At 39.6% G+C, this 12125-nt stretch overlaps 1 protein-coding gene across 34 annotated transcripts in view; it reads right to left on the bottom strand.

Moving 5' to 3' along the window:
* Pbrm1 (polybromo 1) overlaps positions 1 to 12125 on the bottom strand; it is a 126646-nt gene that overhangs the window by 5563 nt on the left and 108958 nt on the right. For 16 of the 34 annotated variants that reach the window (XM_070018554.1, XM_070018557.1, XM_070018544.1 and 13 more), the window contains 4 exons: positions 10483 to 10693; positions 8761 to 8962; positions 5477 to 5641; positions 2100 to 2255 (listed from right to left, as the gene is read on the bottom strand). In XM_070018554.1, coding sequence (XP_069874655.1) covers positions 2100 to 2255; positions 5477 to 5641; positions 8761 to 8962; positions 10483 to 10693 — 734 coding nt within the window. The remainder of the gene's footprint in view (positions 1 to 2099; positions 2256 to 5476; positions 5642 to 8760; positions 8963 to 10482; positions 10694 to 12125) is intronic. The other 18 variants (XM_070018569.1, XM_070018570.1, XM_070018572.1 and 15 more) reach the window with 2 other exon arrangements.

Below are 12125 nucleotides of genomic sequence, written 5' to 3'. Positions count from 1 at the left end.
TACTATTTCCATAATGCTTCATTCACTCTGCAAACATTACCTCCTCTAGGGATATCTGGGAAAAATTATTTGATGTAACTATGGCCATTCTCTAAGCAACATTTGCAGAGTATGGCTGGACAGTCAGGCACAGTGGTGCACATTTGTAATTCCATGACTCAGGAGGCTGAGGCTGAATGACCATAAACTTAAGGTCGGCCTGGGTTATATAGCAAGACTGTCTTTAAAAAAAAAAAAAAAAAGTGTAAGCTTGAGGTTTCAAGCCAGGCTACTAGGCTTGTTCACCCTACACACTGCTAGGTCCATTCTCTGAAGCATTGTTTGGAACTCTGCAAAACTCTATGGTCGGTAGATCCAATGCTATTGTAAGCCAACTTGATTAGTTTTTATCCATATTTTATCTAGGTGTATACATCTATATATATACGTGTATATACAGTGTGTTTCCTTAGATGATATTTTTAAGTAATGGACAAATACTACTCCAACTCACCTAAAAAATTAGTATTACCTCTGACTAGATTATAGCCAAGAATTAGTTCTCTTACATATGATGGCAACAAGTACGGGAACTTGGAATTTTCCTTTAGGTTTCCTTTCTTTCTCCTCTTCTCTCTCCCTCCACCCCCTCTTTCTTTCCCCCTTTCCTTTCTCCTCTCCTTTCTCTTTCTTCTTCCCTTTCTCTCCGTCTTCCCTTCCTTCCTTTTGTCATGGGGCTTGAACTCAGGGCCTGGGCATTGTCCCTGAACTTTTTTGCTCAAGGCTGGTGCTCTACCACTTTCAACCACAGTGCCACTTCCAGTTTTCTGGTGGCTAACTGGAGATAAGAGTCTCACGAACTTCCATGCCAGGGCTGGTTTTGAACTGCAATCTTTAGCTCTCATCCTCCTGAGTAGCTAGGATTACAGGCATGAGTGCTTGGGCTAAGTTTCTTTTCTTTTATACCAGTTCTAGGGCTTGAACTCAGGGCCTGGGTGCTGCTCCTGAGGTTTTTTTTTTTTTCCCCCTCAAAGCACTCTACTACTTGAAACACAGCTCCATTTCTGAATTTTTTGGTGGTTAGCGAGAGATAAGAGTCTCACAAACTCTCCTGCCCAGGATGGTTTCAAACCACAATCTTCAGCTGAGTTGCTACGATTACAGGTGCGAGCCACCACAGCCCGGCTCCTTTAGGTATTAGAATAAAATTTCAATTTATAATTCATTGTAAAGTAAAACTAAGTATAACTATTTCTAGATTCCATTTATATATGTCTACATGAAAGAACTGAGCTTGTGGTGATAGACTGGCGTCTATAGTCAGGATGGGCTAGGCTGTTTTTATTATTATATGTTTGAACTTGGAGCTTTGTGCTTGCCAAGCTGGTGCTCTACCATTTGAACCAGGCCTCTAGCCCTAGTTTTTACTGGTTATTTTGGAGATGGAGTCTCACAGACTTTTCTACCTGGGCTATCTTTAAACTTTGATCCTTGAGATCTCAGCCTCAGTAGCTAAGAGTACCAGTACGAACCACAGGTGCCTGGCTATGTCATACTTCTTATGGGAGTTAGATATACAAAACCTGTCTCTCCCCCCTTTTTGTTCCCAAAACAAAGTGAAGGATTTCTGAAGAGTTTTACATAATCGATTCTATAGTCCTTTTAGATGGGCTGCTTAAGAAGGAAGAGATACGCTGAACACCCTGTGAGATAAGAATCGCATCAGATGAAGAAATGTACTAAGGGAAAATCTGTACTATTTTTAATATATTACTCTGAGCTAGCAATTTAGGAAACTTCATTCACTAATAAAGAGGATGCAACCTTCTAGGCTACCTGACCTTATAAGTACATATTATACTGTATAAGCGATTATGGAGTATGTTTTCTGCCCCCTTGGGCAGAATCTGACCTTTGCTATGCACCCTGGGCTGTTGCCTGACAGCCAGGTGTGCAAGGGCACAGATGCTAAGCCTTCTGTTCAACACATAGAATTCTCAGTGAGGTAGGCCTGGCAGAATAGGCAACAGGTATTTCCTTCCAGAACAACTGGCTTACGGAGAAAAAAAAAAAAAGATATTAAGATGAGATTAATGAGTGAATGAAGATGAAGTTCTTACCCGGTGGTGGGATGCCCGGGAGGCCGGGCACACCTGGCGGAAGATGGTGGGGTGGAGGCCCCCCAGGGTGAAGTGGCTGCATGCTGCCCATGCTAACAAGGCCATCAACTGGGCCCTGCAAAGGTGGAAGGCCTGGCGGATAGCCACCCATCATGCCTTGAAGGACACAACAAATTTCAGACATGCATCATTAACATGCAACATGAGCTAAGTAATAACAACCCCCCCATGCACTACCAATGAATAAAGCACCCTTAGTACTGCATGATATAATGGTAATTAGTGCAATTATTTTGTTGCAATAATGAACAAAATAAAAAGTTACAAGTATGAATACCCAACATTTCTGGATAAATTAGTACTTAGTACATTATTGTTCATAGTTATTCTTACTGGAATAAATATGCTGCATGTTTTCATAAGAAGACGTTTGAGTAACAGCCTTTCCAGGGTCAGAACTACTGCAAGCTGTTCAAGCAGAGCAACTACAACTACAGCTGAACAGTACACAGCTCCCCATTCTACTCTGCGTATACTTATGTCTATCATGGGTACATATGAGGGGAAATTGGAATGGAGGGAAATGAGGTACACAGTCCTGATCACAAAGCATGGTTCTCCAGCTTGAAATTTTCAAGAGTTCTACTCTTCCCAGTCCCACCACTACTGGTAATAATGGTACGAGCTAGGGTTTGAGCTGGGAAGTAGCTTCTAACAGCCATTGCAAAAAACGATCTTTCACCTTTAGATCTTAAAACATGTTTAAAAACAAATCCAAACCTTCCCAATCAACTAAAGCCCAGCTCACACAAACACTTTCATGAATGCTTTAAGGAGGAATGGCTGGAGAATCAGGCTCTGCTGACATGAGAAAATGTCAGTTTTCATCACTGACTGCTGTCAGGTTCACTAATGTCCTCAAATACATCTTCAGTCGATAAGGGGTATTTCAATTGAGGTACAGAATTTCTGTGAACAGCTTTTATTCCTTCATCTTCAAAGCCTATCTTCATATAACAACACATGTAATGACTAAGAAGAGTTTAAGCAAATAGTTTTGGCAAAGGGAGTGATAAGATTCCACCTATCTAAAGAGTTTTAAAACCACATGGCATTATTTATTTAAACTTTTCAGTGATTTGTAATGATCATGATGAACAAGAACTCAAAGCTCCCCTTGTAGTACTTTAGCATTTCACAAAGGGAAGATTAGTAGTGTCAAACCTCATTCTGATAAAATATTCTTTGGAGAGGGATTCTGAGAGAGTGTAGAGAACTCCAGATTCTGAGATTTTTTCCCTTTTTGGCTTTCCCTTAAGAATTAATCGAAAGGCATTTATTTGCTCATGACTCTTGTACAAGCCTCTTAAATCTATGACATTATTGAAAACTCTGAGACTGATTCACCCTGCTTCCATATCTAAACTGACTACAAAAGTTACAATTACTTAGCTGATGAAACAAATCTGAAACATTATCTTTAATGCATAAAGGTTTTTAAAATTTTTTTTTTAAAGAAATGAGAGTTCAGAGAAAAAACTACTTTTGACCAGACACCAGCATCTTAAACATGAGGACATCCAATGCTGCCAAACTGCCTTTTAACCACACCACCAGGTTGAGCTTTTAGGTGTGAAGTATGTGAGAAATGTAAGAATGTTGGGAGGCTTTGCTTTCAATTACAAAAGCCCATCTGAACGCAGCCTTCATGGGCTGTGATTGAAGATTAAATTATTAAGCACTGAAAGACATGACATTTGTCTTCATTAAACTGTACTTTGGCATTTATTATCCCAGTCACATGTGTTCAAATGAGCTTCAATGCTTGTAAGCAAAGCTGGTCTCAGACAGCAACAAGGCTAAGAATCAGGCCCTAAGCAACCTGTAAACCCATGAAAAATCATCCTCTTGGCTGCAAAGTTCCCACTGTGGATCAAAGACCGTTACTGTGGAGAATGCTTGCCCTTAATTCCCATGACCTACAAGTATGGGTAGCACACCCTCAGTAACAAGAGCAGGGGCTTTCTAGAGGGTTCACCATCCTCAACCACAGAGCTCTATGTTATTCCCCAACAGGGAGCTAAAATGCTGCAGCTGCTGTTTTTCAAAATTTCATTTTGTTAATATGTCCCTGGGTTTTGCAGTCAAGGGCACAGTGCCACAATATCACACATCAATTAGAACAAGACAGAATATCAATGAAGGAATTCTAACTTTCAAAGTCCCCATGTTTAAGGCCTGATTTCTAAAACCTCTGGAACCCCATTAATTCCAAAATGGGCCATGGAATAGAGCAGGCGGATTATGAAATTTGTTAGATCAACATCAGTTACACTGAAAGTACTGAAAGCCATGATTCACAAGTGCTTTGGCGAGTGCAACTGCTGAGTTCAGCGACAGTGCATTTGAGAACTTGCCATCACAAAAGTTAAGAGCGACAATGGAAAAGTATCCTACACTGCTCTTCCTTAAAAAGCAAAAACAAAAACGACATCCCAACAAACCTGCCTTGAACAACACTGTCTTGGACTCCCTGTGACAGAGGTCAAACTATTGGATTAAGAAAAAACATAGGTGGCTTGTACAGATCTCATCAGACTTGGGGAGATTACAAAGGTGGGGCCAGAGAGGTGGTATGCAGGTTTCTCATTGGAGACATATCAGACAAGATACTGAATTCAAGAATAGTCAAATTCACTATGGCTACCAGAACCAGAGACAACACACACAAGCAAGCAAACCACATTCATCATTTTCTTTCTTTTTGTTTAATATGTGACTGGGATACTAACAGAAAATGCAGTTTAATGTAATTAAATAGAAAAGCATTACAGAGTGGGCACAATGAATTGAATAAGGACTTTTTTTTTTTTTAATTTAGCAGTCATGCACACTGGTGACCAGGAAAGGATTTATAATTCATTGTCAAAAATCCTTTTAAATGGTCAGTCTTTTAAGGATGGCTGCAGCAGAACAAGGCAAACTGAATACTGGCACAAGAAGGAAAATCAACACTACCTAAAGACTGGTTTTGTGTTTTCTCTTGGAAATTCTTTAGAACAGAATTCAGGGTTTATTTATATTATCTGCTGTAGTGCTCTATTTGAGCAGTCTGGGGTAAGAACATTGCCAGACCATGCCCACAGCCAGGGAAGAACTGATCCCTACCAATTCCCTGGATTATGCCCAGGGCCCATATCTGGGGCAGAGAGGAGACACTGCCCATATGGGAAAGGCAATATAGGACGACATGAATGACTTCAAACTTTAAATCTGTCATGAGAAAAGGCTACAGGCTGTGGCCTACTCCTCTTGGAGAAAAAAAAATGAAGGAATTTCTTAAAGTGGAAAAAAATGGTCTTAGCTCCTGTTTTTACCTGCAACAGGTGTCAACTGCTGATTGAGCATCCCCATTGGTGTTGGTGGTGGCACCACCCCCATGAGAGCCCCCACAGGGGTGCCTGCTCGGGGAGAAGCACTCGGCTGCTGTTGCTGTGCTGCTCGCTCTCTCTCCTGCTGCTCAGCAACTTTAGCTGCCCGCTCTGTAAAGGCATTTCAGATTTTCAATTCTGTTTTTAACCCAGGAATTCAAAATACCATCCATTGCATTCAACAGGACTAGTAAAAACACAGGCAACAGTTCTGTCTCAATGGAAGGAACAGTAGTTGACTAGTCTCAACACAGGAAGAGTCGGGCCGATTTCACTTGGTAACCTAGAATCCAGCTTTCCTATCCCATCTTGAGAACTGGTCTGCAAAGATTTCAAGAATGTTAAGACTGCAACACACATTCAGAAAGCACAAGTTTTATTTAAACACATCACCAGCGTAACCACCGTGGTTAATCTCATGAGGCACCCTGAAGATGAGAAGCACTACCATTATTCTAGTATTAATAGCATTATAGTTTATAATTTTAACATGAAGCAATTCCATGGCCCATTATAATTTTTGATACAATTGTTACTTACTCTATTTTCCTGATTCCTTGTACCCAATTTTACAAAGATTTGAGGACTCTTTATCATTAGTATCACAGGTTTAGCAGCTGAAGAAAATTAACTCTGTAAGGGAAAAGTAGCTTACTGCCTCTTCCACAAGATTTTAGGGAAAGTAAACAGCCACTTTCTATATTCTAGTGAAGCAAAGAGGTCATTGTTTAATAAACCCAAGGGAAAAATGCATGATACTCTAGGCTACAGTCATCAGAATCAGGGAACTAATACATGTATGTATGTAGCAAAGGACAATGTTCTGAAAAGAACCACATTCCCTACAACTGTGTATTTCAAAGCTGATCATAAATCAATCCTAAATCCATATGAATTCCAGAATCTATTCTTACTTCATATAAAATGCAAGATGAGCATTTGTTCATGGAACTTCTGGGCTTTTACCTGATAACTTCTTTCACTCTCTTGAGCTATTCTGCATCTCCACAGCCAACAGCTCCAACAATCATGTTTCTAGCAGGCAAACCCTTATATATTATGCTAGAGGGGTATTATCAAAGCTCCCACCACACAGGGTTTATTCTATTTTCACCATTTATAGGTAGGAAGCCCTCCCCACTCTTCATATGGGGAAATGGAGACTGGGAGATAGTAATGATTTGCCCAGAATGTAGAGAGAACCAGCAACCGATGGCTCTGACTCCTGATATCATATACTCCAACTACCACACATTAACCCTCCAATATGGAACTCAAAAGGCTTCCTCTATCTGAAGAGGGGGATAAGAGCTTGAGGTTACATGGCTTTAAAGAGAAACAAGAAGCAACAGCTCCAGTCCTCTTTTAGGGTAAGGATATGAAAGTCAAGTAAGTCCAACACTCCTTAGCTGTGACACAGTTGTCAGCAGAGATTTGTCATCCACCACTAGCACTGTCCCAATTGACATACTAACTGCAAACTGAGTACAATGAGTGTGAGGGACAAAGTCATTTGAACAACTTATTTTCCTGAGCTCACAATAAAACAAACAAAAACATCAATGATTTAGACCCCACATTAAACTCTAGTATTTTCATTATACAAATGACACAGTAAATGAGAGAGCAAAGAAAAAAAAAACAGGAAAGAAGATGGAAAAACAGAAAACATTCAGGCCTGTGGGTCGAATACTGGATGGGCTACTGGTGTTTCTTTCTAGGAGAAGCCTAACTAAGCTGTCCTGGAAAGCAAAACTGTAACTAAGTCAGCCAAACTCCTATCTGTAGCTCAATAGGTGAAGAACACCAAAAGTTCAGATGTTTCTGAGTTGTTTAACTCCCTAAGATCATTCTGAATTTCAGATTCCTTGTTGAATCTGGTAGAATTTCCTTTAAGCCAACATCTTTTCCTTCCTCAGCCATACTCCCTTGTTTCACATTATCTCCACGTTTTTTTCTCTCCTGATCACACCCTAAATAATCAGCCACCCAAGTATTGGCTTTATTTGTTTTGGAACAGACTTTAAAACTATGTTAATTTCTCACTCTAAGTATAAATACTAAAACTCTAAAGTTCTAGGTTCTAGGATTTCTCAAAGGATGTTCTATAACATGTTTTTTCAGGATAGTAATAGATACTACATGAACACCTGGTCAAATTTCAGAAAATTCTAGATAAAAACTATTTTTTTCTTTTTAGTTCTGAGAGACTTTAGCATGGAATATACATTGTAAGTTCCTAAGACACAGAGTTTGTCATACTCTCAAGCAGGTTTCCACGAATGTTTCTTGACTGAGTATCTTACAGGATTAGGCTTTCGCAGAAGATTCTTAGGGAAGCCTGCCAGATAATTTTTAATAATCAATCAACTCTAACAAATTTCAACAAAGCAGGCAGCCTTAGTAATTTGTTTGAGGGAAAGTAAAGTATTTGGACCAAGCCAATACGACTAAGAATTGACTGCTATAAAATTCCAAATGGAAAAAAATACAGCTCAAAGGCAAAAGTCCTTCCAAGCTAATGTTTATACATATTTATTAAAGAAAGCCTGAAATTAACAATAACAAAAATAAACAAAACAACCAAAACTCAAGTATTTGTACCTAATGGCTAAGAATCACCAAATCCTTAAATGATAGCTCATGGCCCAAAGTGATTTAATCAGAGTAAAAGGAAAATAAAGACAGTTGGGCTTTATCAACCCCAAGTACCTTAACAGTAGCTAGGATACAGACATATCAGAGGCCGGGTCTGGACTAGCAAACCAGGTACTTCCACCAATCTGCAGCTTAAGAGTTTATACATGTATAAACTTATCAAGAGCCATAGTATAGACTACTGATTTTAAAAGGCTCCTTTTGGATGAATATCAAAATTATATTTAACATCACTGTATATTAATTTCCCAACTCAAGATATATGTGTTTATAGGGCTAAATGAAAGAAAATGAAGAAAATCATGCAATTTTTGGCAGCAAAATATACTGAGAAATTCTGGGGTGGGGATGAAGGAGGCTGCAACACCAGGATCACAAGCAAAGTCAGGGAAGCACTGTGCTTAATCAGGACCAAGAAAATGTCTCACATGTAAACTATTGAGTGAGTACCCTCTGAAGCAGTCCTTAACAAAAAGTTCATGTGCATGTGGCAAGATCATTTACACATATGCATCCCTGAAAACACTCCCTTGCTTAGAAAGCTTGGACAGTTGTGCCTAGTCTCTATTTACCTTCATATTCTGCTTTCTTGGCTGTCTCAAGGTTCCTCCATTCTGTTCCTACTAGTCGGCTGAGCTCCCCAAAAGAGTAGTCTGGGTGCTGAGCCTTAATCACAGCTCTCATTTCACTGCTGAACAGGATGTAGCCACTCATGTTGATTTTTCGCTTGGAGCCTTCTTTCTTTGCACTGCCTTTGGCAGACTTTGGGGTAGACTGTAAGACAGAAAGCTCTTATAGTGGATCAGAACACTGCACCTGATTAATTGCTTAGGAATTATGGAAGCCAGGAACACAAGACAGTTACTGTTTTATAGACACATTTAGTTTGTAGTTGGCCATTTCTTGGTCAAAATACACTTCTTGTTTGCCTCAAAACAAGAAATAAATAAAAGTTTCACTGAGTTCTATGACTATAATACTATAATATATAATAGTGACTTCACAAATCCTGAGGTTCTAAATAAGAAAAAATACCAATGATGATCACCTCAATAACAGATAAGGTCCTAAGGAAGAAGAGATTTGAAAGACATACATAGGTGATCAGTATGGTAGAACATGCCTGTAATCCCAGCACCTGGGAGGCAAAAGCAGAAGACCATAGGTTTGAGATCATACTGACACCCTTTCTCAAAACAAACAAAAAACCCAAAAAAACAAAACCCCCCACAAAACCAAAAAAGACAGATAATGAAAACTGAGAAGCAATAGGATGATGCCTTTCCTTACTACTTTTCTTCAATATAAGGCAAGGAAAGCTTTCTAAGTAAATTGCAAATAAAACAACTCTATACAATCTAAGAAATTAAAATTTAAATCATTAATGGTTTAATGACATGACAAATATATACTTTTTTGTGTGTGCTGGTCCTGGGGCTTGAACTCAGGGCCTGGCGCTGTCCCTGAAATTCTTTTGTTCAAGGCTAGTGCTGAATTACAGCTTCACTTCTGGCTTTTGGTGCTTTAGGGGAGATAAGAGTCTCATAGTCTTTCCTGCGTGGCCTGGCTTTGAACCCCAATCCTCAGATCTCTGCCTCCTGAGCACCTAGGATTACAAGCATGAGCCTCCAGCACCCTGCTAAATATATACTTTGTTATGTGTGTAAGTGCCAGTCCTGGAGCTTGAACTCAGGGCTTGGGCACTGGCCTTGAGCTGTTTTATTCAATGCTACTATTTTACTACTTGAGCCACAGTTCCATTTCTGGCTTTTTTGGGTAGTTAACTGGAGGTAAGAATCTCATGGACTTTCCTGCCAGGGCTGGCTTCAAACTAAGATCCTCAGATTTCAGCCTTCTTAGTAACTTAGTAACTGGGATTATAAGTGTCAGCGAATGACACCTGGCATATATATATATATGCCAGGTCTAGCACTCTATCACTTGAGCCACAGCATGTCACATCTGGTTTTTTCTGTGATTAAATGGGAGACAAGAGTCTCATGAACTTTCTTGCCTCGCTGGCTTTAAACTGTGATCCTCATATCAGCCTCCTGAGTAGCTAGGATTACAGGCATATAATCAATTTTTTAAAAAGAGAGAAATATGAAAAAGAACCTGACAAAAAAAATCCCCCCAAACTCAACCAAATAACAAAACCAAACAACTTGTTCCTTCCTCCAAATTTCTGGGTGGAAGTTCACATATGGAAGAGGCAGATGTCTCCTTAGTTTGGTTTGTGTTTACTACAAACCACAGCTGAGAAAAAGGTAAGTAACAGGACATGTTAGCTTCACCTGTGGGGGAGTGTAGGGCATAAGGTCCAGCTCACTGGCCAAGGGAGTCTGAAGTTGAGGTAGAGAAGGAGGTTCAATGACCTCACTGTCTTCTTCTCCCATCTCTTCAATATCATCATCTCCGCCTTCCAACTCAGCAAATTTAGCTTCTAGCAATTGAATCTTTTTTTCCAACAAAGGTGAAGGCTCTTTCTGAGGAACAATTGGCTTTCTGAAAGAAGTGACACAAGAAAATAAAGTCACCTAACACCACTCCAGGATTGGTCAGAAAGTGTTTTACCTTAAAGTCTAGAAATAACTTCCTGTGATGTGTACTGTCCATTCTAAGGACAGTAAGATAGCTTAATTGATTGTTTCTGAAGTTACTTCTACTTACAAAGCTAGGCTTTTTGTTTGTTTTTGGTGTGCCTGTCCTAAGGCTTGAACTCAGGGCTTAGATGCTGTTCCTGAGGGTTTTATTTTTTGTCGTTGTTTTGCCAGTCCTGGGGCTTGAATTCAGGGTCTGGGCACAGTCCCTGAGCTTCTTTTGCTCAAGGCTAGCACTCTACCACTTGAACCACAGCGCCACTTCCAGCTTTTTCTGTTTATGTGGTACTCAGGAACTGAATTCAGGGCTAGGTAGGCTAGGCAAGTACTCTACCACTAATCTTCATCTCCAGCCCCTGTTCCTGAGTTTTTGTGCTCAAAGCTTATGCTCTACCACTTGGTGGTTAATTGAAGACAAGAGTCTCATGGACTTTCTTGTCTGGGCTGGCTCTGAACTGTGATCCTCAGATATCAGCCTCCTGAAGCTAGGATTATAGGTGTAAGTCTCGGTGCCTGGTTCAGAAGTTTTTTTTGTTTTTTAAGAATTTTGATGAAAAAGGTCAGATAAATTGATTTTAGGGGAATGAACCCCAAGATAAGTATTCAAGTTTATTGTATTTGATATTGGTATAATTTGTGGAGGGCAAGGGCAAAAACAAATCATTTAACTAGGAATACAGATGGACCCATTGCAACAATGAGATGTACAAGTCCTTATGTCAAAAAACGAACTTCACAACTTTGGTGGGGGGGGAGGATGGGAGGGAGGTGAGGCAAGGGGAAGAGAGGGGAAGGGAAAACAAAGAGGAGGCAACAATGCTTGATAAGAAATGTATTCATTATCTTGCCCATGTAATTGTAACTCCTCTGTATGGTATTCCCACAATAAAAAAAAAAATATATATATACATACATATGATACACTTTAAGGTAGAAAAAAAAAGGAAGTACTGGGTAAGATCCAGTTGACTATATATCATGAAGAGCTTCACATTCTGTAGAACTGAGCAATCTGCTAAGAAATAGGATATGATCTAGAACCAAGTATTTCTTCTCTATTCTGTAATTACTGGAGTCTAAGCAAAGGAGACTATTAGGTTACCAGGTTCTAGTAGATTATGAACATTATTTTTTCTTTTTTGTGTTGGTACTAGGGCCTCACACTCTCCTTCAGCATTTTCACTCATAGCTGACACTCTACTACTGGAGCTATGTCTCTAGTTCCAACATTTTCTTTAGTATTTAACTGAATTAATATTTTCTATTTGAAATTTATATTGTTCCAGGTTTTTTTTTGTTTTTTTTTTTTTGTCATAGGGTTTGAACTCTGGGTCTCC

This window comes from Dipodomys merriami, unplaced genomic scaffold, assembly GCF_024711535.1.
Source record: "Dipodomys merriami isolate MVZ:Mamm:240054 unplaced genomic scaffold, mDipMer1.0.p SCAF_13, whole genome shotgun sequence".
Taxonomy (NCBI): Eukaryota; Metazoa; Chordata; class Mammalia; order Rodentia; family Heteromyidae; genus Dipodomys; species Dipodomys merriami.
This window is presented reverse-complemented; position numbering and strand designations above follow the sequence as displayed.